Source organism: Chrysemys picta, chromosome 3 (assembly GCF_011386835.1).
Source record: "Chrysemys picta bellii isolate R12L10 chromosome 3, ASM1138683v2, whole genome shotgun sequence".
Classification (NCBI taxonomy): Eukaryota; Metazoa; Chordata; order Testudines; family Emydidae; genus Chrysemys; species Chrysemys picta.
This window is the reverse complement of record NC_088793.1, coordinates 2282280-2304814: the sequence shown is the minus strand read 5'-3', so window position 1 is coordinate 2304814 and position 22535 is coordinate 2282280. Positions and strand designations below refer to the sequence as shown.

At 47.2% G+C, this 22535-nt stretch overlaps 1 protein-coding gene across 21 annotated transcripts in view; it reads right to left on the bottom strand.

The window, feature by feature from the left end:
- The window catches only part of ASXL2 (ASXL transcriptional regulator 2), a 244375-nt gene that overhangs the window by 123783 nt on the left and 98057 nt on the right, over nucleotides 1–22535 (bottom strand). For all 21 annotated transcript variants that reach the window (XM_065590048.1, XM_065590057.1, XM_065590059.1 and 18 more), the window contains one exon: nucleotides 14127–14283. In XM_065590048.1, coding sequence (XP_065446120.1) covers nucleotides 14127–14283 — 157 coding nt within the window. The remainder of the gene's footprint in view (nucleotides 1–14126; nucleotides 14284–22535) is intronic.

Genomic DNA, 22535 nt, shown 5'->3' with positions numbered 1-22535 from the left:
ATTGTTGTATGGGGAGAAGAGTCTGTGCAGGCAGAGCTCCGAACCAGCAGAAGAAATGCTGATATCTATGCCAAAATGGCATGAGAGGGAGGGGGGCCTATACCAGGGACACACAGCAGTGCCATGTGAAAATAGAGGCGCTCAGGCAAGCGTACCAGAAGACAAGGGAGGCGAATAGTCGCTCTGGTGCTGAGCCACAGACATGCCGTTTCTATGAGCAGCTGCACACGATTCTAGGCGGGGACCCCACCAGTACCCCAACACTCTCCATGGCTACCTCCCAGGGGAGCCAGGTAGCCACAGGCAACAACAAGGAGGACACTGTTTATGAAGAAGAGGAGGAGGAGGAGAATGTGCAGCAGACAAGCAGAGGATCCATTCTCCCCAACAGCCAGGACCTTTTCCTAACGCTGGAGCCAATTCCCTCCCAGGACCCGCTGGTGGGGAAGGCACCTCTGGTGAGTGCACACTTGTAATAACACTACAGGCGTTAAATGCAATTGTGGTTAATGTTTAATTTGAGGTAAACAATAGGGATACAGTGGCGGACAGTGCAGCCACGAAAAGGGTGCTTCCCGGAAAAGCCTGTTTATGTGCCAAAAGTTTCCACACTAAGAAGTGTCCCCGGGTGTGCCCTGACATCTCCTACCCTTTCGTGTGTGCTTAGCATGCCTGCCTGCACACCGAAATCTGCTGCCCAGCGCTCTGCCATGTGTTGTACCTTACTGGCAGGCCGAGTACCTCAGGGAATGTATTTACTGCTGTGAAGTATTTCATTCATTGCAGGAGTTACCTTTTGTTTTCAACAATGTATGTTTTCCTTGCAACTGCAACATTTTCTCTGGGTGCTTCCTCCACTCCAGCACAAAGGCTGTCCCAGATTAGAAGGCGAAGAAAGTGGACAAGGGAAGACACGTTCTGTGATTTGATGCGTTCCTCTGAGGCCAACAGGGCCCAGCTGCATGCATGGAGGCTCACACTCTCAGAGAGCATGCACATCAACCAAGAGGGCAGGAAAGCAAGCAGGGAAGAAGAGCGTAACACACAAGAGGAGATGTTGCAGCTTATGGGGGAGCAAACAGGTTGAGGTGCAGGAAAGGCAGCTAGACCTTAGAGTCCCGCTGCACCCAATGATGAACCAGCTGCCCTCCTCACCAAGTTCTATATCCTCCTCTCCAGGGGCGGCTACAGGCACCAGCGCACCAAGCACGTGCCTGGGACAGCAAGCCGCGGGGGGCGGCCTGCCAGTTGCCGTGAGGGCGGCATGCCTGCGGGAGGTCCACCAGTCCCACGGTTTCGGCGGCAATTTGGCGGTGGGTATGCCAAAGGCATGGGACCGGTGGACCTCCCGCAGACATACTGCCGAATCTGTGTTACCAGTGGACCTTCCGCAGGCACGCCACTGAAGGCTGCCTGACTGCCGTGCTTGAGGCGGCAAAATACATAGCGCCGCCCCTGCTCCTCTCCCAGATGTCCTAGAATGTGCAGGCAGAGAGCTCCGTTATCCCTTGAACTCAACTCCAGGGGATGGTTCATGGAGCAGAAAGCTCTCATTCCTACAGCTTTGATTGCTAGACAGTACAATTGTAATTAGCTATGTGTCCTTGCCCCTCCCTCTCTGTTATCAGGCCCTTACCTGGTTATCATTGCTGTCTCTGTTCAGTGTTTGTTAGCATAATAAAAATGCATGAGCTGAGGACAAGGGGCTCTTTATTCACTGTGCACAGAGTGGTTGGTGGGGGTTTAGTTTACAGGGCAGTACACGTGAAGAAGGGGGCAGGCTAGTAAGGAACAACACACAGAACTGTCACATCAGTGTTGGATCATTAATGAAACTGGTTTTCAAAGCCTTTCGGAGGCGCAGTGCGCCTTGATGTGCTCTTCTTATTGCCCTGGTGTCTGGCTGCTCATAATTGTCAGCCAGGCGATTAGCCTCAACCCCTACCCCACCAGAAACTTCTCCCCCTTACTTTCACGGATATTATGTAGAACACAGCAAGCAGCAACAATAGGAATATTGCTTTCGCTGAGGTCTAACCTAGTGAGTAAAATGTGTCAGTGCCCCTTTAGATGTCCAAAGGCACATTCTACCACCATTCTGCACTTGCTCAGCCTGTGGTTGAACTGCTCCTTACTGCTGTCCAGGCTGCCTGTGTACGGCTTCATGAGCCACAGGAACAAGGGGTAAGCTGGGTCTCCAAGAATAACTATTGGCATTTCAACATCACCAACGGTAATTTTCTGGTCTGGGAAGAAAGTTCCTTCTTGCAGCTTTCTGAAGAGTCCGGAGTTCCTAAAGATGTGCGCGTCATGTACCTTTCCTGACCATCCCTCGTTAATGTCGGTGAAACGACCCGTGATCTACTAGCTCTTGCAACATCATTGAGAAGTACCCCTTACGGTTTATGTACTCTTTGGCAAGGTGGTCTGGTGCCAAGATAGGAATGTGCATTCCATCTATCGCCCCACCACAGTTAGGGAACCCCATCGTGGCAAAGCCATCCACTATGTCCTGCACGTTTCCCAGAGTCACTACCCTTCTTGGCAGAAGTGAATTGATTGCCCTAGCTACTTGGATCACAGCAGCCCCCATGGTAGATTTACCCACTCCAAACTGATTCCCGACTGACCGGTAGCAATCTGGTGTTGCGAGCTATCGCCACTCTCTTCTCAACTGTCAGAGCAGGTCTCATTTTGGTATTTCTGTGCTTCAGGGCTGAGGAAAACAATTCGCAAAGTTCCATGAAATGGCCTTATGCATTCGAAAGTTATGCAACCACTGCTCCTCATCCCATACCTACATCACGATGTGGTCCCACCAGGCTGTGCTTGTTTCCCTGGCCCAGAAGAGGTGTTCCACTGTGTCAACAAGCCCGGCTGCCACTGCCAGTAGGTGCGAATTGCTCCATTCCACGGCTTCCAGCACTGCTATTTGCGTGGCATCACATTCTTTCACACGGTTGCTCCTGGCTAGGCTCTGCAAATACTGCAGGACAATGCGTGAGGTGTTTGCAACGCTCACAACAACAGAGTACAGCTGAGCGGAGTCCATGCTTGCTGTGCTATGGTGTCCGCACGAGTAACCCAGGCCTAGGAGTGACGATTATTTGCCGTTGCTTTCAGGGAGGGAGGGAGGAGCTAAGTGCATCATGGGAGGCTGACGATATGTACCCAAAACACCTCACGAAAATGTTTTTGTCCCATCAGGCATTGGGAGCCAAACCCAGAATTCCAATCGGCAGCAGGAACTGTGGGATAGCTGCCCACAGTGCATCGCTCTGTAAGTCGATGCTACCCGTGGTAGTGGGAATGCGCTCCACCGATGGAACATGCATAGTGGGGACATACACCATTGATTTTGTAAATTTGGAGGCTACAGGTTGACTAATAAATTCGACCTAATTTTGTAGTGTAGACAAGCCCTTGGTCTGACCCAGCATGGCCATTCTTATGTTTGCTTTATAAATTTTCTCACCACTTTAGTCTGCAGAGGCTGGACTCTTTTGGAGGGGGAAGGAAGCGTCACAGTAGAAGAACAGGGTTTGTAGTCTGGTGAAGATGCTGCAGTATGTCATCATCCAATGTCTTTTTGTTAAGTCTTCTTACACTGAACTCCCAGCTGCACTGCTGTAATTGTATGCACTAACTGAAGAAAATCTCTCTATGGGAGGGCACACAAACTATGAAGGGGACTAGGCTAGATGTTGGTGTCCAGGCCCCCGTACGTCCACTTCTGGACTGCAGAGAGATGGGGTGGAGGTGGGGGACGGTGTAGGGAAATGTTAATAAGACTCTCTGGGATCAGGATCACTGTCTGACTTTCTTGCAACACCTGACCTTGCCCCCCACCCCACCCTGGACAAGACTGAGCGTATCCTTGCTAAGCCCAAGAGGAGGAAGGGCCCCCAAAAAGACAACAAGGCCCCAAACATTTCCACCACATGGAACTGTTGTCCAACGCAGCCCCCTTACACACCCAAGGGCCCACCCTGGGCACAGGGAGAGATAGGTCCAGTGCCTTTAGCGAACACCCTACCTGGCCACCCCACACAGCCCACCTGCCTGGCTGAACTTAACCACCCCCTTACCCACCCAACGGTCCTCCTCCCTGGCTGACAGTGCCCAGCCAACATCCCCAAGCATCACCGTACCCAGCCACATCCCCTAGGGTCCGTTCCCCTGGCTGACAACATACCCAGCTACCCCACCCCAGGGTCCGTTCCCCTGGCTGACACCGTACCCAGCTACCCCACCCCAGGGTCCGTTCCCCTGGCTGACACCGTACCCAGCTACCCCACCCCAGGGTCCGTTCCCCTGGCTGATACAACGTACCCAGCTACCCCACCCCAGGGTCCGTTCCCCTGGCTGATACAACGTACCCAGCTACCCCACACCACCCCAGGGTCCGTTCCCCTGGCTGATACAACGTACCCAGCTACCCCACACCACCCCAGGGTCCGTTCCCCTGGCTGACACCGTACCCAGCTACCCCACACCACCCCAGGGTCCGTTCCCCTGGCTGACACCGTACCCAGCTACCCCACCCCAAGGTCCGTTCCCCTGTCTGACACCGTACCCAGCTACCCCACACCACCCCAGGGTCCGTTCCCCTGGCTGATAGTACCCAGTCACCCTCCTGGGGCCCACTCTGCTGGCTGATACCATACCCAGCCCCACACACCCACAGGACTCACTCCCCTGGCTGACACCAAACCCGGTCATGCCCACCAGGGCCTAATCCTCTGGCTGATACCATTCCAAACCCCCTACCCCCACCAACAGGACTTGCTCTTCTGCTTACACTGTACCCTGCCCGCCCCTCCCCCCCCCGCCACACACACACACACACACACACGGTGCAGCCCATTCCCCCAGCTGGCACTGGCCCAGAACACAAGAGCAGCCCCAGCAGAATAAAGAAGATCCAGTCCTCACCCAGCCCCACTGGCACTCAGGCTTCCACACAGGGGGGAGGGAAGAGCCTGTTGGAGCAGAGGTGGGCCAGCCCAAGGGAACAAGAGGCATCTTGGAGGCAGGATCAATGCCACCATTTGGCGGGTCTCTCACACCCGTGCCAAGACAGCATGGGGTTAGGCACAGGTCAGACAGACAATCAGGCTAGGTTCTAGCTGCCTCAGTACAGAGCAACAGGTTTCCACTCTCCCCGGAGTCTCTTTGCAGAGGTCAAAGCACTTCTGCAAGGGGCCATGGGAGGCAATCGGGAAGCGACACAGTTTGTGACGTGTGGTATACAAAAGATTGCTGCGTGGCCACATGCATGCACAGTTTACAGGGAACGCTGCTTGTTCCCTTTTTTGCTTCTTTATACGCATTAAGGCCTGAGAGGTTTCTGCCTACACACTGCCAAAAATAAAGTGTGCTGTAGCGTGATGTACTTTAACGCCATAGGGTTAGAAGGAGCCGCAAGGGTAATCTAGACTAACCCCCTGCCAAGATAGAGGATTTGTTGTGTCTAAACCATCCAAGACAGATGGCTCAACCTCTTTTTTTGAAAGCCTCCAGTGAAGGAGATTCCACAACTTCTGTAGGCAGTTTATTCCATTGTCCTACTGTTCTTACAGTTAGGACTTTTTCCTGAGATTTAATCTAAATCTGCTATCTTGTAGTTTGAACCCATTACCTCTTGTTCTGCCCTATGTGGCAAAAGAGAACAACTTTTCTCCATCTTTTTATGTCCACCACATTCCCCGTGTACCAAACCAGTTACCCTGTCAAAGAAGGAAATCCAGCTGGTTTGGTATGATGGTAAAGCCATGCTGGCTGCTAGTGATCACCCTCCATCCTCCCGGTATTTGCAGATGGAATGTTTTATACATGGCTCTAGTAGCTTCCCAGGTATCGAAGCCAGGCTGACCGGTCTGTAGTTCCCCAGCTCCTCCTTTCCCCCCTTGTTAAAGATGGGCCCTACGTCAGCCCTTCTTCAGTCTTCCAGGGCCTCGCCTGTTATCCATGAGTTTGCAAATATTATTGCCAGTAGTGCTGAGATTCCTTCAGCACCCCAGGCTAAATAGCATCAGGCCCTGCTGACTTGAATTCATTCAAATAAGCAAAAGATCTGACATGTTCTTTACTTATCCCAAACTCCATTTCTTCCCCTTTGTTGTCTATGGTAACTTCACTAGTTGTCTGGTCACTTTATTTTTTGTGTGAAGTCTGAAGCAAAGTAAGCATTGAGCAGTTCTGCCTTCTTGTCTCCCATTACCAGCTCACCTTCTCCATTGAGCAGCAAGCCCACACCATCCCTGATCTTTCTTTTTTGTCTGATGTATTTGGAGAACCCCTTCTTGTTGCCTCTAACACTTCTTGCCAGTTGTATTTCGTTTCTTGCCTTAGCTTTCCTGACTTGGTCCCAACATGTTCATGCATTTCCCATGTATACATCCTTAGTGACGTGCCTCTCCTTCCATTTCCTCTAGGGATCCCTTTTGGATTTTAGATCGCTAAAAAGCTCCTTGGGCAGCCATATTGTCTCCTGTGCTGCTTCTTACCTTTCCTCCACATCAGAATAACTTGATGTTGAGCCTCTAATATTAGGCCTTTTTGCCCCTTCAACCCCTTTTCTTCCTAATTGGTCTTTCCACGGGATCTTGCCTACTATTTCTCCTTTCCATAGCATCTTGAATTCTGTCAGATCATGATCACTTCCTCCCGAGTTCCCAGAGGAAGTGATCATGATCTGATAGAATCCTGGATAACTAATGAAATAGGACCACCACAAGAGAGAGAGTGAAAGTTGAGCAGCCCTTACCTCTTATGCCTTAATTGAAGGGGTAACTATCAACAGCCTGCAAGACAGGTCTTCCAGAAACTCCAGGAAAGACCACAGTTGACCTTGCTGATGTCTCTAGAGTCATGTTCTCAGTCTGGAAGCTTTGACCACCCTGTCCTTTCTATATTGCTAAATAGCAAGAGAGACCCACAGCGGTCTGGCCATGTTAAAGGCTGTAATGGGATGTAAAAGGTTGAGAACCTTGCTCTAGGGGTTGACAACAAGCAGGAAAAAGTTTTAAAGGAAATCCCAATCATACTTTTAGGCTTTCTTTATCCATCAGAAAGAAGCAAGAGGGGGCACAAGCCCAATTAAAGAAAAAAAATACTTAGCAGGTCCCCTTTTAGATTACCAACCTGTATGAATTCAACAAGTCAATGAGTCAGACGTCTGAAGGTTGATGGAGGTTGATAAAGCAAATTAACATATGGAAAGGTCAGATATGGAGTATAACAAAACTTATGCAGAAACAGAGTTTGCAATATAATATCTCAAGAGTCAGTTTTACACCATGCCCTTCAGTGGGGATTGCAACACCCTTGAGAATCCTAGCGTGAAGTCGTGGTCACCTCTTTACTTAGCCTGGCCTTTCTGTTTATTCAGTACTTACCCCAACTAGCTGATTATCATTTCCACATTTTATCTTCTAGCCAGGGTAGGGTTAACACAGGACTTCATGGATGACACCAAGGCTACCTTGATTTATCAGGAAAAGGGTGATGAAAGCTGCAGCTTTCTTTTAACCTCATCTGTGTTCACACATAGTAGGGGGACAGTCTAGATTGCCACCTGTCTGGTCACCCTTGGTCTATGCAATTGAATCCTGAAGTTGCTCCTGAATTGCCATTCTGGCAGGATGAAGCAACACAACTGTGCACCAGAAGCAAGCCCACATCTCCAACACAGTTACTTCGATAATGGACCTAGCTTGCCACCTCTATTGTTAAGGCACAGATGTAGTCACCTCTCTGTCAGAGGTACCATGCTTTACGAAGGGAGGGCGAGCTTTTACCAACTGCTGGCTTGCTTTGCTCCTCTTTATCAGGATTCCCATTCCTCTTTCTTCAAAAAACAACACACAGAAAACAAACCAACCAACCCAACAATCCTTCAAACACAGATACGCAGAACAACTGACATGAGAACTGGGTTAGAGAAGAATGCTATGGGTAAAGAGGAAAGGCAGATACCCCTTCCACATACACACTCTCCATAGCCCTTTTTGGCTGTGATATGGAGTTCAACTATCCAGGGGGCGGGGCGGAGAAAATGAAGGAAGGAAAATAAAACGCACCCTCAATTCCCTCAAAAAAAACTGTCCCTCAGACCCCAGAAATTCACCAACATGCAATGCCTGACAGTCACACTCTGCCTCCACCTGGAGACTGCAGACCTCAGCTCTTCTTTGGATGCTAGTCTCCTTTGCTTTGTTCACACTAGTGGTAGCAATAGTAGGAACCCACCTGTAAACAGGTCTCAAGGAAGCTATTTAACCACTGCATTGCATAGAGCCACTCTGGAGAATGTTCGTTTACACAGTGCCTAAAATACCAGCATCTGCCTGCAGCCCTGTTTAGACTTGGGCTCCCACCCCAATGCTGCCATTGCTGGAGCTAAACTTGTGGTAGCAATTTATTGAAATTTTAGGAAAAGTTTCTTATGGTAGACACGGCACCTCTAGCTGGAGAGACCCGCGCCGCGCCGGGGGGTGGGGGGGAAATCTAGCCAGCTTTCTATCTACCTGATAGTCCATTCATTCAGCCCATACTTCTTTAACTTGCTGGCAAGAATACTGTGGGAGACCGTATCAAAAGCTTTGCTAAAGTCAAGGAATAACACATCCACTGCTTTCCACAGACCCAGCTATCTCATCATAGAAGGCAATTAGGTTAGTCAGGCACAAGTTGCCCTTGGTGAATCCATGCTGACTGTTCCTGATCACTTTTCTCTCCGCTAAGTGCTTCAGAATTGATTCCTTGAGTGACAGAACTGCAACCTTATTGGAGAGATGTAAGAAGAGATTCGATGAGCTGTTAGTGGGAATGAAGAACTAAGCAGGTCTGTGAAACACAGGAGTTGAAAATGCATAACAAACTGGTCTTTTCTGACCCAGTCATGGACCAGGAACCCACTGCGCAAAGAGCTCTATAAACACAGAACAAAAAGATGGTCCCTGCCCCAGAGCGCTTACAATCTAAGTAAGAAACAAGAGGCAACAGGTGGACATAGAAAGACAAAGGAGTAGAGATGAACAATCAGACAGCATTGGTCAATATGATGGGAAGTGGTCTCAGCACAGCAGCAGCCTAGCCATTGTCACTTTTTTTTTTTTTTAACCTGCATCACAGCAAAGGAGAGTTTTGAGGAAAGATCTGAAAGTGGATAAAGAGGTAACTTCGTGGATGTGTAAGGGGAGCATCTCCCCAAGCATGGTGAGGCAGCATGGGAGAAAGCATGAAGATGTTTGTTTGTAAAATTAACACATGGGCAATGGAGACTTGCATCATGAACTGATTTGAAGTGAGCCCATTGACAGCTCGATAGCTAACGAGAGATGACAGGTAGGCTGGGGATTAACGGTGAAGGTCCTTGAAAGTGAATACAAGCAGCTTTTTTTTGATGCAATAGAGAAGGGGAAGCCAGTGGAGGGATTCAAAGAGAGGGGTGACATGGTCAAAGCAACATATTTATACAGTATAGGAACTAGCTCACTGATTGGACTCCTCTCCACCCCTCACATAGTGAGCTACTTGGGCCCAATCTACAAGGACTACCTAACACATGCAGTATATAAGCTATGCACGGATGAAGCTGAAGTTCTTAGGGTAGCATTATTTCAAACAAAATGCTGTAGGAGCTGCTATGTTTAAATGTGGAGATTTACCAAGAGTTACATGAAGTTCAGACAGCTCTGGAACAAGAGGATTCGGAACAAAGTTGTTAAAATACATGAATAAAATTATATAAAAAATACTTTCAACATACTCACGGGTTTGGCTGTTAAAACCACAGCATGGCTAAAATGGGAGACTTTTGTACCAGACAGTACATGTCTACAGAACAAAGTAAACCATTTCCTAACATTCTAGTTCTGCAAATTATATCAGGGACAGGGAAATATGAAGCTGCTTCATACTAAAACTGTAGAGATCATACTTCTGTTTTATTATGGAGTGTAAAATACCCATTGCCTTAGATACTCCATCTTCTTGACTGCTTTGTAGCCACATCCAGTGCCTAGAAGCATTTCAAAGTACAGCTATGATTTTGCAGTCATAGGCTGCAGCATAAATTATTCTTCATAGCTTGCTTCTAGCTCATGGTACTTTCCTTAAACTTAGATTTTGAGTTACAGCAGAAAGTCCTAGTGCAACCAGATCAAAAAGTTTAACTTGTGCTAACTGGAGTTTGGCTGCTGTTACCTTTCCTAAGACCATAACAGGCCAGATCCAGATAGGGAGAGGGATAGCTCGGTCGTTTGAGCATTGGCCTGCTAAACCCAGGGTTGTGAGTATTCAATTCTTGAGGGGGTCATTTAGGGATCTGGGGCCAAAAAAAAATTGTTGGGGATTGGTCCTGCTTTGAGCAGGGGGTTGGACTAGATGACCTCCTGAGGTCCCTTCCAACCCTGATATTCTATGAAAAGCTAGGAAGAATAATAGTTACCATAGAGCTGGTGGTAACATAAAGAGGATCTAAAGTCTAACTCTAATTTGCACTTGGAAGATGTGAGACAGCATAAGATGTAATCTTGTGTCTACCACTAGGAACTGGTTCTATTCGTCCTGGAGTCCTCTCAAGATGGGCCTTGATGACTGGTGTTATGGGGTAAAGGAAAAATGAGCATGGAATTTATCTTAGTCAAGGAAAGATGAGAAGTCACTTGCGCCTGTTTCGACGCCCTTGGGACAATGAATGTTGATGGAGGCCTTAGCATCTGAGTGAAAGCAAAGTCTCTTTTTAGACTGGAAATGGGGGTAGTTGAGGATCTGATTTTCAGAGATGATGGGAAAAGGTATCACCTCAGTCCCATTCATACCAGGAGCCAAATAAATCCTATATTCTCTACCTGTCAGTAGATTTAGCTGGGTTCCTCTGAGGGACATGAAGTAGCAGAAATGCTGAGTGCCCTGTTCTGGGTAAATTCTGAGGGAACAAGTTACTAGCTACTACATACTGGCCGTTTCAAACAGTCCAGTAGGAGGTGCACTAACTAGAGCAGGCAGCAGCTCAGGACAGCCACACTGGATCAAACCAGCCAGTGGTCCATTCAGGCTGATATCCTGTCTGTGACAGTGGCAACACCAAGATGCTTCAAAGGAAGGTGTAAAATCCCTGTGTTGTACAACTATGGAAAAAGTTTAATTTCCACTAGGAAAGTTTCTTGCCAAGCCCAAGCAATTAGATTTCATGCTTCAGGGTGGGAACTAAGTGTTGACTTTTATCATTGGCCTCTCAGAGACACAGTATGCCCAGGCTGAAGAAACATTACATTAGGCGGCAAAATTGCTCCTCCCTTGAAGCAAGGATTAGATTCCTTAAAATAGAGGTTTTCTTTGAGTCTTGGTAACCTTATTCTGGGCACTAAACTTAGCTTCCTTGTTTAAGATTTCTGTATTTTTAAGGCCAGTAGACACCATTCAATTATCTAGTCTGACCTCCTATACAACACAGACCATTAAATTCCATCCAGTTATCCCTGTATTAAGCCCAATAACAGGTGTCCCACTTCATCCCAGGAGGTGTATAGGATTCAGATGGAACCAGTAGAGGTGGCAATGTTATCTAGATCCCTCTCTCTGGCCCGGTCTGGTCAGGACATCCCTCAGGATTAGGATGAAGGAGGTCTGGGGTCGCAGGAAATGGTGGGTGTGGCAACTGGGATGGTGAAGCTCGCTCCAGTAGCCTCTGTCTATTCTTCCATATCCCCCCTGCCCACTGCCCTGAAATGTCTTTCTTTTAATACCCAAAAAGGGAATGATGGGTGGAATAGCCCATCCTTGCATTATATTTTGTCCATCCATTGGGCCTAATATCCAACACATCAATTCTGGTTCCACAGCTTTTGTTTTTAACAAACCTGATTGCAACATCGTCCTTGAGGTATATTAACATGGCTTTTTTTGCTTCTCTGTATGGTTTTCTTGCACCGGTTTATAACATTTATTACTGAAAACTTTTTCCATCAACATTTGTTATAGGTTACTGTAATATCTTATGAACTTTTATATACTTTTTACAATTGAGCTCACAATTAGGGTAAATCTGTAGGCCCAATTATCACAACAAACACACACTCCTTAGCATAGCTATGTTGAAGTGAAGTTATGCCCTCTGGACCTCATTACAACCACTGGCCACAGAACTGTATTTTCTGGAATGAACCGAGTCCCATGGGCCTTAATATACCAAAATTAATATAGACATCATCCCTTTGCTGAAGATCCAGACTATACCTCTCAAAATGATTCAAGAGCAGATAAAAAAATAGCTGGCAAAAAAAAATAAAAAAAAAATCAGCCATTGCATTTACACTGAAACTAGTTACTGTAGTTCTTCCACAAACTGGTTTGTTTCGGTTCACTTTTGCTGACCCATTTCTTTCTAAGAATATGTAAGGCACATGTTTCAGCACATCAACGCTTGAGACACTGTACATGAAACAACAAGTCTGGGACTAAGGCTGGAAGAACTTTTATGAAAGGAACAGAACGCAGATATGGCACAGTGCATTCAGTATCTAGAATGCAATCACACGTTGAGGATGAGAAAAGAATATTGTAAAATAAGGGTGCATAACATGGGAGTGAAGAAAGAAAAGGAAGGAGGGGGAAATGATGTGTTGGATATGAACAGCAAATGGAACCAAAAACTCTATTTAAAAAGACAGATGAAAAGCGGTCTTTCAAAAGCAATCCTCACCTCGGTTATTAACACATCCTTTTTTATTTAAAATTGCATTTTAAAAAAAACTCTTATTGGTTATCTTTCTGCATTTCACTTCGCTTGGACAGAAAATGGAGAGGTGGCATTATTTGGGGAAATAGCACAGACTCAAGAGTAACACATGGCCCACACCACTAAGCAGGACCAGCTTCCCTGAACAGACTAGGCAGGTGGGTAGCTGTGATCAGAACGCTGATTGCCTGAGAACTGCACACAAAGTTCGTCTGAGCTAAAAAATTCTATTTTTGTTACCCCGTCCTACCCTTCCGTCCCCCCACCTCACATTTTTAGATGCAGACTCTTTGGGGCATCGAGTATCATTTACCAAATGCTTGTACGGTGCTTAGCACACTGGAGCCTCAACCTGGATGAGAGCTCTAGACACTACCACAATATACAGTCTCTGCTGCTTCTGATGCCAGAACATGGCATATTTCAGTATACAGTGGGAGCTGCAATGGCTCCATGAAGTGGAGAAAATATCAGGTTTAGGAGAAAACAGATGGTGAAACAGGATATTTCCTCCACTCATCTTCATTGAGCCATTGTAGCTGCTCTTGACAGTGGAAACAGGAATTGCTTGTGATATCACCAGCAACATTGGACTCCAATGATTTCTCAGACTTTGCTGGGAGAGAAAATGACAGTCAAGGGACATTTAAGTTTTCTTTAATTTGTGTGTAATTACTGATGAGGTACATAAATCAATATTCAACAAAATATTGCACACATCATAAATTAGGCAATGTCCAAGCTTTAAATGTGGTCCAGTATCATGGGACATGGAAAGACAGAAAAACACTGCACATGGGTGCTGGAACGAGGGCTGCGGGGGGTACTGCTGCACCCCTGGGCTTGAAGAGGATTCCATCATAATACAGGGTTTATAGTTTGGTTTAATGGCTCTCAGCACCCCACCACTATAAAAATTGTTCCAGCGCCCCTAACACTGCACCAGGACCAGTCCAAATGCTTTTTGGACTGGTAAGCAGGACAATTTTCAGCCCCACCACTACTCACCAGCATTACCGCTCACCGGCAGCTGGAATTCCCCCGTCTCACCCAGTGAGGCCAGAATTTAAAGGCATTGTATATCTGCTATGGTCTGGGCTTGTAAAGTAACATACTAGCCTGTGACTCAGACGGAGTTCCCAAACACAAACTGCTACATGCAGATGCCTTTCCAGGAAATGCTATCTTGAGCATGGTGCAACATGAAGGAAACATTCCTTCATCTGATGAGCTCAGTCATGAACAAGATAGGGGAAAGCATGCTTTTCATGTAGTTTTTCTTTAGCAAGCAACAGGCGATCTGTAACAGTCTCAGTGCTTTTTGCAGACGCTTTTAGGCCTAGCACATGGCAAAGTCACTTCTGAAGGGGCAAATTACCTTTCCTTTTCCATCTGCTTTTCTTCCTTTCTTTGTTACTGCTCCCATCACTGCTACTACTGCTGCTGCTGCTCTCTGAGCTTTGAGAGTCTGACTGCGCGTCACTGCTCTCTTCTGAGCATTCAGACAGCTCTTTTAATCCGTCTGGAACATCCTTCTGCAAATGAAAGACAAACAGGCCAAGTCAACGTGACCTATTCCAATTCCATATAAAATTCATGGGAAACCAAAAGAACCTCAAAGGAAAAGAGTTTCAGTATTATTTACTAAGCACTGACAATGGTTTCTTCTATGCAGCAGAGTGACGTCAGAGACCATCCTCTTCTCTGGCTTCTCACACACCCACATTGCCCTATAACAGTTCATATATAATGCTGCCACTAAACTCCTCTGTCTTGCCAGTCATTTTCATCATGTCATCCCTTTATATTTTCCTGTCACCGTGTACAATTGCTCTGCCCTTCCTTGCATAGCTGTCCCGTCTGATTCCAACATCCCCACCTACCCACTTTGCTCGCCAACAACATTACCCTTAACTATTTGTTGGCTTCCTGTACAACTCTCTGTACTTCCTCTCACACTGCCCTTTCTGAGCTCATGTGCACAGCACCTGCCTTCTCCAGATGTAAGCCCCTCTTGAACAAGTTCTTTGTGTGTTGTACTCCTGCTCCCTAACCACTAGGTCTGGCCTTAGACTGTGAACTTCCCCGAGAAAGGGGCCATTCTTTGTCTGTTTGAAAGCACCTAGCATAGGTTAATAAACCTTCCTCCACCACCCAAGCACAACTGACTGAAACCACACAATATAACCATTTTGTTATTATTTATATACCATCAAAAGTGTGCAAAGCGCTTTACAAACAACTAGGAAGATGACATTATCCCTTCCCCTGATGAGCTTAGAATCCAAAGAGATAACTTAGAGGAGGATAGTGGATGAGCCATAAAAAGTAATTGATTAAGATGGGGGATTTAGCAGAATTTTTTCAGGGGGGAGAGGGGCCATTTTGCATGGGACTGTTTTTTAAAATCCATATTCCTACCTATCCAGATGTCAACTCCCACCTCCAATCAAACACTGATGCCAGCCTTCATTGCCCACTTCGATTTTTAAACAACCACCTTTCATGTAGTCTCCTAGGCTGCCTCTTACACTTGGCAGAAGCGCCTCAAATATCCACAACGCCACCTCATTGTGCTCCTTTAAATCCCTCCTCCAAACTCTCCTTTGCAGGGATGCCTGTTTACAATGGTTTGGGCAGCCGGCGTGCTAAGACCACTGCTTATCAGACTGCCCGGTATCGTCTCCTTGTTTCCATCTGTTGGCTCTTGCCTTATACTTAGATTGAAAGTTCTTAGGAGCCGGGACTGTCTTTCTATTGTGTTTGGTTCAGCACCTAGCACAATGCGATGCTGGTCCATGATTCGAGCGCCGAGGGGCTAATGAAATACAGATACAAATAAAACAACAACATTAAATGTTTGAAAGGCAAACTAGGGTTTCTGAGCTTCATGGCAGGATTGTGTTTTAAGCTGAAAGCCTAACTGCCGGGGTAAGGGAGAAAGTTCCTTTATTGAAGAGGACATAGGGCCTGATCCAAAGCCCACTGAGCTCAATGGAAAGAGTCCAACTGACTTCAGTGGGCTTTGGAGCAAGTCCATAATGACCAGTAATATATTGACATAGTCTGATGCAGAAGTGGAACTGGCAGCTCTCGAAGTCCCTTGTAAAAACAAATGTCAAGTTCACTGAATTATCAGCGTGTGCGCGTGGTGTGGGCGCATCTGTGTTCTCGTGCTGACAAGAGCTACCAGAATGACAGCCCTGCAGACCGAAGTCCTGTCTACCCACACAACTGTTACCGCACAGGCAGTAAAAGTTCCTCTCCACCACACACAGACTGCCCTCTAGTGATGACCATATATATATATATTTTTGGCCTGGATTACCACACGGATGCTAGTTGGTTCCAACAGGTTTGGGGATTCTTCTGGTGTGGATTTTTATGATTGTTAACATCTTTTTGCAACATTTTCCCTGTAATTGTCAAATGATGAAAATTGCGTCAGTAGTGCTCCCCTGAGCACAAAAGCCGCACTGTGACTGACAGAATGTTGTTGACGACTCGGGTCAGGAGTCAGTTCAGGAGAATCCGTGCAAGAATCTTGCCAGCCATGGAGAGCAAAGAAAGGATATGGGCATTACCACCGACACTCTTTGAGCCTTTATGCTTATAGCTAGTGACTATGTTGGAATCTTTCAGTTCTTGCGATAGGATTTCTTGAAGACAGACATGAAAGAAAAATTCAGAAAGCTTATCAATGAGACGATTTCTTTCATGTTTGAAAACTGAAAAGGCATCGGGACCTGGAGTTTTGGTACTTTTCATTATCATCTGAACAGCCTTTAACACCTCAGCTCATGTGGGTGGATCAGCAAGTGCAACAGATGTGGACAATATCTAGCAACTCATGAGAAACAGTAAATAAACGATTAAGTAGTTTTCTAAAATATTCACGCCACCACTGGTGGATGGCAGTGCAATATGTGATTAGCGATTCACCATCAGCACTCGTTAGTGCTGTCAAGGCAGATCAGGTAGGGCTTTGCACAGCTTTGACTACATGACAGGAACCTTTGGGGCCATGTTTATCAGCAAGGATCTGTAGTTCATCTGCTTTACAGTCAAGCCACATATTTTGCATTTAGCAGACTTTGCACTGGAACATGCTGCAAGCTGCCCTATATCTGGCCTTTTTCGACTCAGAGCGGGTCAGCTAAGGGCTCGGCAGGCACTTGTCACCTGACATCCAGGAGATTCACTATTTCAAGATCATTATCAAACCAGTCTGCATAATGGTATTTCACACACCCAGTACAATCCACAATGGTGTTATAAATTGTGTCACGCACGGATACTTATTTGACAGATGTCATCACAGATTGTTAGCAGAAATTAGCTGTGTTGAAAATTATTCTGAGATTGACAGATTTCAGCTGAGCAATATTTACCTGTTTAAGTGACTGTTTTTTTTATATATATATATATTTTTTAATGTTTTCAGCTGAATAGAGAGAGAAAGCTTTGACTGAACAATACGGTGATCAGTCCAAGAAGCAGCTCTACATAATACTTAAGTTATGCACACATCTCAGATCGCACTGTCGGACCAACACAAATGCCAATGATCTGAGTGAGGGTGCATCCAGATTGTTTTGCATTTGTTGAGGAGTCGGAAGACAGTGTTTGACCCTTGTGGTCCCTTCTAACCCTATGATTCTATAATATGGTGCTTGACCCATGTCATCAGCAGAAGTAGGCCACTGCTGTTCATGTTGCTAATACCATGTTTTCCAAGTACGCCACGCCATGCAGAATCACCACAGCCAACAGAAGCATTAAAGTCTAAAGTAATGAGGCAGTCTTCAAAGGGAGTCAATTGTATCAGATCATTTTGTTCAGAATAAAATTGTTCGGTACCCTCCGAGTTAGTCATTGTCAGTGCATAAGCACTGATCAGTGAAGCGTAACATCCACCTCTCAGGGGCAGTTGGAGCTTCACCTGTTTGTCGTTTACATTGATAGACAGGATCGCCAAACAAGACAGACAAAATTCTGATTGCAAAGTTGGCTCCTGTGTCATGCGGCTGGTTTGGTGGGCATCCCTTTCAGCAGAGAACGTGTACCCAGCCCTCTCCTCAGTCAGTTGACCCTCTTCAGCAAGTTGCATCTCGCTCAGTGCCACAATGGTGATACATCATCTTTCAAGCTCTTGAGCACCAGTCTGCCGGGCAGGATGATCAGTTTCGATGATCAAGACATATACAAATATTCCATGTTGCAACACTGAGTCAAAAACAGAAACTTTGAGGCTTGTTTGAATTCCAACCACCTGATGAAACAACCTCCAGCCGCAGTACGCTAGTCAGGTCTGTTCGGGATGAGCAATTTTTAGGGCACCTTTTCTGGCTCTCTCCTTGGATTGCGGTCAGCTGTGTTGTCCCTGAATAGAGCAACCAAGTCGATCAAGATGCTGTCAGACTACGGTGTCCCTCCATTAAAGCTTCATTATATCAGTAACGTTAAGATAGATAATTTACAGTCACCCAAGACAAGCCAAACTATTACAAATTACCTATTTTCAAAATCTCTCTCAAGTCTTCTGTTCTGGGAAAAAGAAACATTTGTGTGTGGGGCGCAAAGTGACAACCACAGAATAATCTGGAACACACTAAACAACTGGTGCAAAATCTGGATGCTCTTTGCTTCTTAAGACAGCAGTCCCCATGAGGCAGAAGAAGCCCACAGGCAACTTGCTAGCAATGAGCATGTCCTTCCAACAGTGCCTCCTCTTGTTCCCTTTTGCTTTATTCTTGGTGAAAGTTCTTCACCATACTCTCCTGGTGGGCTGCCCAATCTGTGCTGTGGGCCCATCATACTCTAGAAACTCCCATGCACCAAGTCAGTTTATAATTTCCTGTAATATACACACAATGAGACTCTTTCAGCCATCTATTATATTTTCCTTCTCCAAAGCGCTCTCTTCAGGGCAGGCATGCACTCCAAACTACAGAACCACCTTCTTTTGCACATCACATCACTTCAGCCTCACTTCAGTCCCCAGCAAAATCATGGAGCAGGTCCTCAAGGAATCCATTCTGAAGCACTTAGAGGAGAGGAAGGTGATCGGGAACAGTCAACATGGATTCACCAAGGGCAAGTCATGCCTGACCAACCTGATTGCCTTCTATGATGAGATAACTGGCTCTGTGGATATGGAGAATGCAGTGGATATGATATATCTTGACTTTAGAAAGGGGGGGGGTTCCAAAGGGGATGGAGCTCGGCTGTTCTCAGTGGTGGCAGATGACAGAACAAGGAGCAATGGTCTCAAGTTGCAGTGGGGGTGGTCTAGGTTGGATATTAGGAAACACTATTTCACTAGCAGGGTGGTGAAGCACTGGAATGGGTTGCCTAGGGAGGTGGTGGAATCTCCATCCTTAGAGGTTTTTAAGGCCCGGCTTGACAAAGCCTTGGCTGGGATGATTTAGTTGGTGTTGGTCCTGCTTTGAGCAGGGGATTGGACTAGATACCTCCTGAGGTATCGTCCAACCCTAATCTTTGATCACACACTTTTCTTCCTTATAACCAATTGAGCAAACAAAACGTATTCTACTGTAAAAGGTAATTAAAAATGGCATCCCATATTTATTTTGTCTCAGTGACTCCAAATGAATTGCACTTAGTTTACAAGAAAAAGCTGGTTTGATAGCTACCAGTCCTGCAAACTTAGGCTGGGATCTTGACGTTTAAGAGCATTATTTTGCACATTTTGTGGTGACAAGACAATGAAATCAGACAGATGTCTCAGAATAAATAGGTCAACAAAGAAACATTTGTTTAGATAAGTGTCTGTAATATGGCCTGTGAAGTGGTAATAACAGATGTCAACTGTCTAAATACTGACTGGGAAAACTAAAGATGGATGTCTAAATGAAAGATTGCATCAGTCAGTAAGACTGGACATTACTCTGGTCCGAATCATTGGCAATGAACTTTGGATAAATATAAGTGGAGATGGAGACCACCTACAGATCTCGAGATCTTTTAAAATCCTGTTGAGGGTCTATATAAAGAGCAGACAAAAATATTGGCCTTCAGAATACTCAATTTTGCAGGAACATAAGTGTGGTAGGTAATAGTATTAGCACTTTGTATACTGCAATGATACAGAAAAACCTAAGAGATCTGTATTTAATACCTAGGAATTAAATCTCTAATAGGGGAGAGGGGCAAGTATGAGTTGCATCTCTTGTGCCACACATCCAGGCTATGTACAGATCTTGATGCTTCTTCCTCCATAACATTTCTAAGACGGAGAGCGTATGCACCTTGTGCAGGAACTGGAGTTGTTCGAGATGTGTCCCCCTATGAGTGCTCCGTTTCAGGCGTGCTTGAGCCTTATGCGCCTTTGATCAGAGCTATTTGGCGGTTAGTACCCAGTCAGCCAACACATGCACCAGGGCTGCCCAAATGAATCGCCCTCAGTTCCCTCTTCATTGCCAAGTCCCACAGAAAAAATTCCAAAGCAGAGGGGAAGGATGGTGGATAGTGGAGCATCCACACACACATCTCAAAGAACTCCAGTTACTGTGCAAAATGAGTCAACTCTTCTTCTTTGAGTAGTGTCCCAAGGGGAGCTGTAGGGAGTCTGCAATACATTTCAATGAGTCCTGGAATTCAGGACATCAACCACAGAAAGTGGAGGAAGCATAACTGCCTGAACTGGAGAACATTATGAAATATTCATTTGTGGAGTCGCCTCCTTATCTGCTCTGGCGTCCTGCTCTATAGCTACACAGGCTGTGTACCAGAGCATTTTCTATACCCGGGAGATGAATCACCATGAGAAATACCTGGTGATGGCTGAACCAGTTCACAGTTTAACTGCTTCCTGACATAACAGGGATTCATAGATTCCATGGGCCAGAAAGGACCATTGTAATCAGCTAGTCCAGGGGTGGGCAAAATATGGCCCATGGGCCAGATCCAGTCCATCTAACATTTTATCCGGCCCACCAGGCTCTTTGGCTGCCCCCCTCGCAATCTCTGGGCTGCTAAAAGTCCCACAGCACAGCAAGGCACTCAGGCAGACTGCCTGCCTGCTGTGGCCCCATGCCGCTTCCAGAAGCGTCCGGCTGCTGCTGGTATGTCTCTGTGCGCCCCTGGCGTTGGGGTAGGGGAGGGGGAGGGCTCCGCGTGCTTCCCCCAGCATCATCCTCACTGTGGGGGGCAGTGCTTGCGGGCATGGGCAGCGCACAGAGACCTGCTGCCCTCCTCCCCCACTGTGCCGCCAGCCGGGAGCCTGCACCTCGATCTCCTTCCTGCACCCCAACCCCCTGCCCCAGGTCAGAACCCCCTCCTGCACCCCAATCCCCTGCCCCAGCCCGAAGCCCCATCCTGCACCAAACTCCCTCCCAGACCCCGCGCCCCCTCCATTAATAGAGTAGAAATGTGCGGCCCATGACGACTTACCAAAATATGTGGAGTGGCCCCCCTGTGAAAATTATTGCCCACCCCTGATCCAGTCGGACCTTCTGTATTGCACAGGCCAGAGAACTTCCCCAAAGTAATTTCTAGAACAAATTCTAGAATGGGGTGGGCAAACTTTTTGGCCCGAGGGCCACATCTGGGTGGGGAAATTGCATGCAGGGCCATGAATGTAGGGCTGGGGCAGAGGCTTAGGGTGCAGGAAGGAGTGCGGGTGTGGGAGGGGGTGCGGTGTGCAGAAAGGGGCTCAGGGCAAGGGGTTAGGGTGCACGAGGGGTCCGGGGTGTACGAGGCAGCTCAGGTTAGGGGGTGTGGCGTGCGGGAGGGGGCTCAGGGCAGGAGGTTGGGGGTCAGGGCAGGAGGGGTGCAGGGTGCAGCAGGAGGCTCAGGGCAGGGGGTTGGGGTGCAGAAGGAGTGCGGTGTGCAGGAAGGGGCTCAGGGCAGGGGGTTGGGATTCAGGAGGGATGCGGGGTGCAGCAGGGGGTTCAGGGCAGGGGGTTGGTGTGCAGGGTGCAGGAGGGGTTCAGGGTGCGGGCTCTGGCCCGGCACCACTTACCTTGAGTGGCTCCGGGCTGGCAGCGGCGCGCAGTGGGGCTAAGACAGGCTCCCTGCCCGCCTGCCCTGCCCCCACGCTGCTCCTGGAAGCGGCCGGCACCATGTCCGTGCGGCCCCTGGGGGAGGGGGTGGCAGAGGGCTCCGTGCACTGCCCTCACTTGCGGGTACCTCTCCCAAAGCTCCCGTTGACTGTGGTTCCCCGTGGGGGGTGGCAATCCCGTGGGCTGGATCCAAAGCCCTGATGGGCCAGATCCGGCCCGCGGGGCATAGTTTGCCTACTCCTGTTTTAGAAAAACATCCACTCTTGATTTAAAAGTTATCAGTGATGGAGAATCCACCACAACCCTTGGTAAACCGCTCCAATAATTACTCTCACCTTTAAAAATTTACACCTTATTTCCAGTTTGAATTTGTCAAGCTCCAACTTCCAGCCACTGGATCGTGTTAGACCTCTCTCTGCTACACTGAAGAGCCTATTATTAAATACTTGTTCCCCAATTAGCAACTGAGAGTGTAATCAAAGCACCCCTTAACCATCTCTTTAAGTGATAGATTGAAGGAGGTCAATCTCTCACTGCAAGGTATGTTTTTAATCCTTGAATCATGGCTCTTCTCTAAACCCTCTCCAATTTATCAACATCCTTTTTGAATTGTGGGCATCAGACTGGACACAGTATTCCAGCAGCAATTGCACCAGTGCCAAATAGAGAGGTAATATAACCTCTCTATTCCTACCCAAGAGTCTCCTGTTTCTGCACCCCAGGTTCGCATTAGCTGTTCTGTACCTCTTAAGTATGGCCTA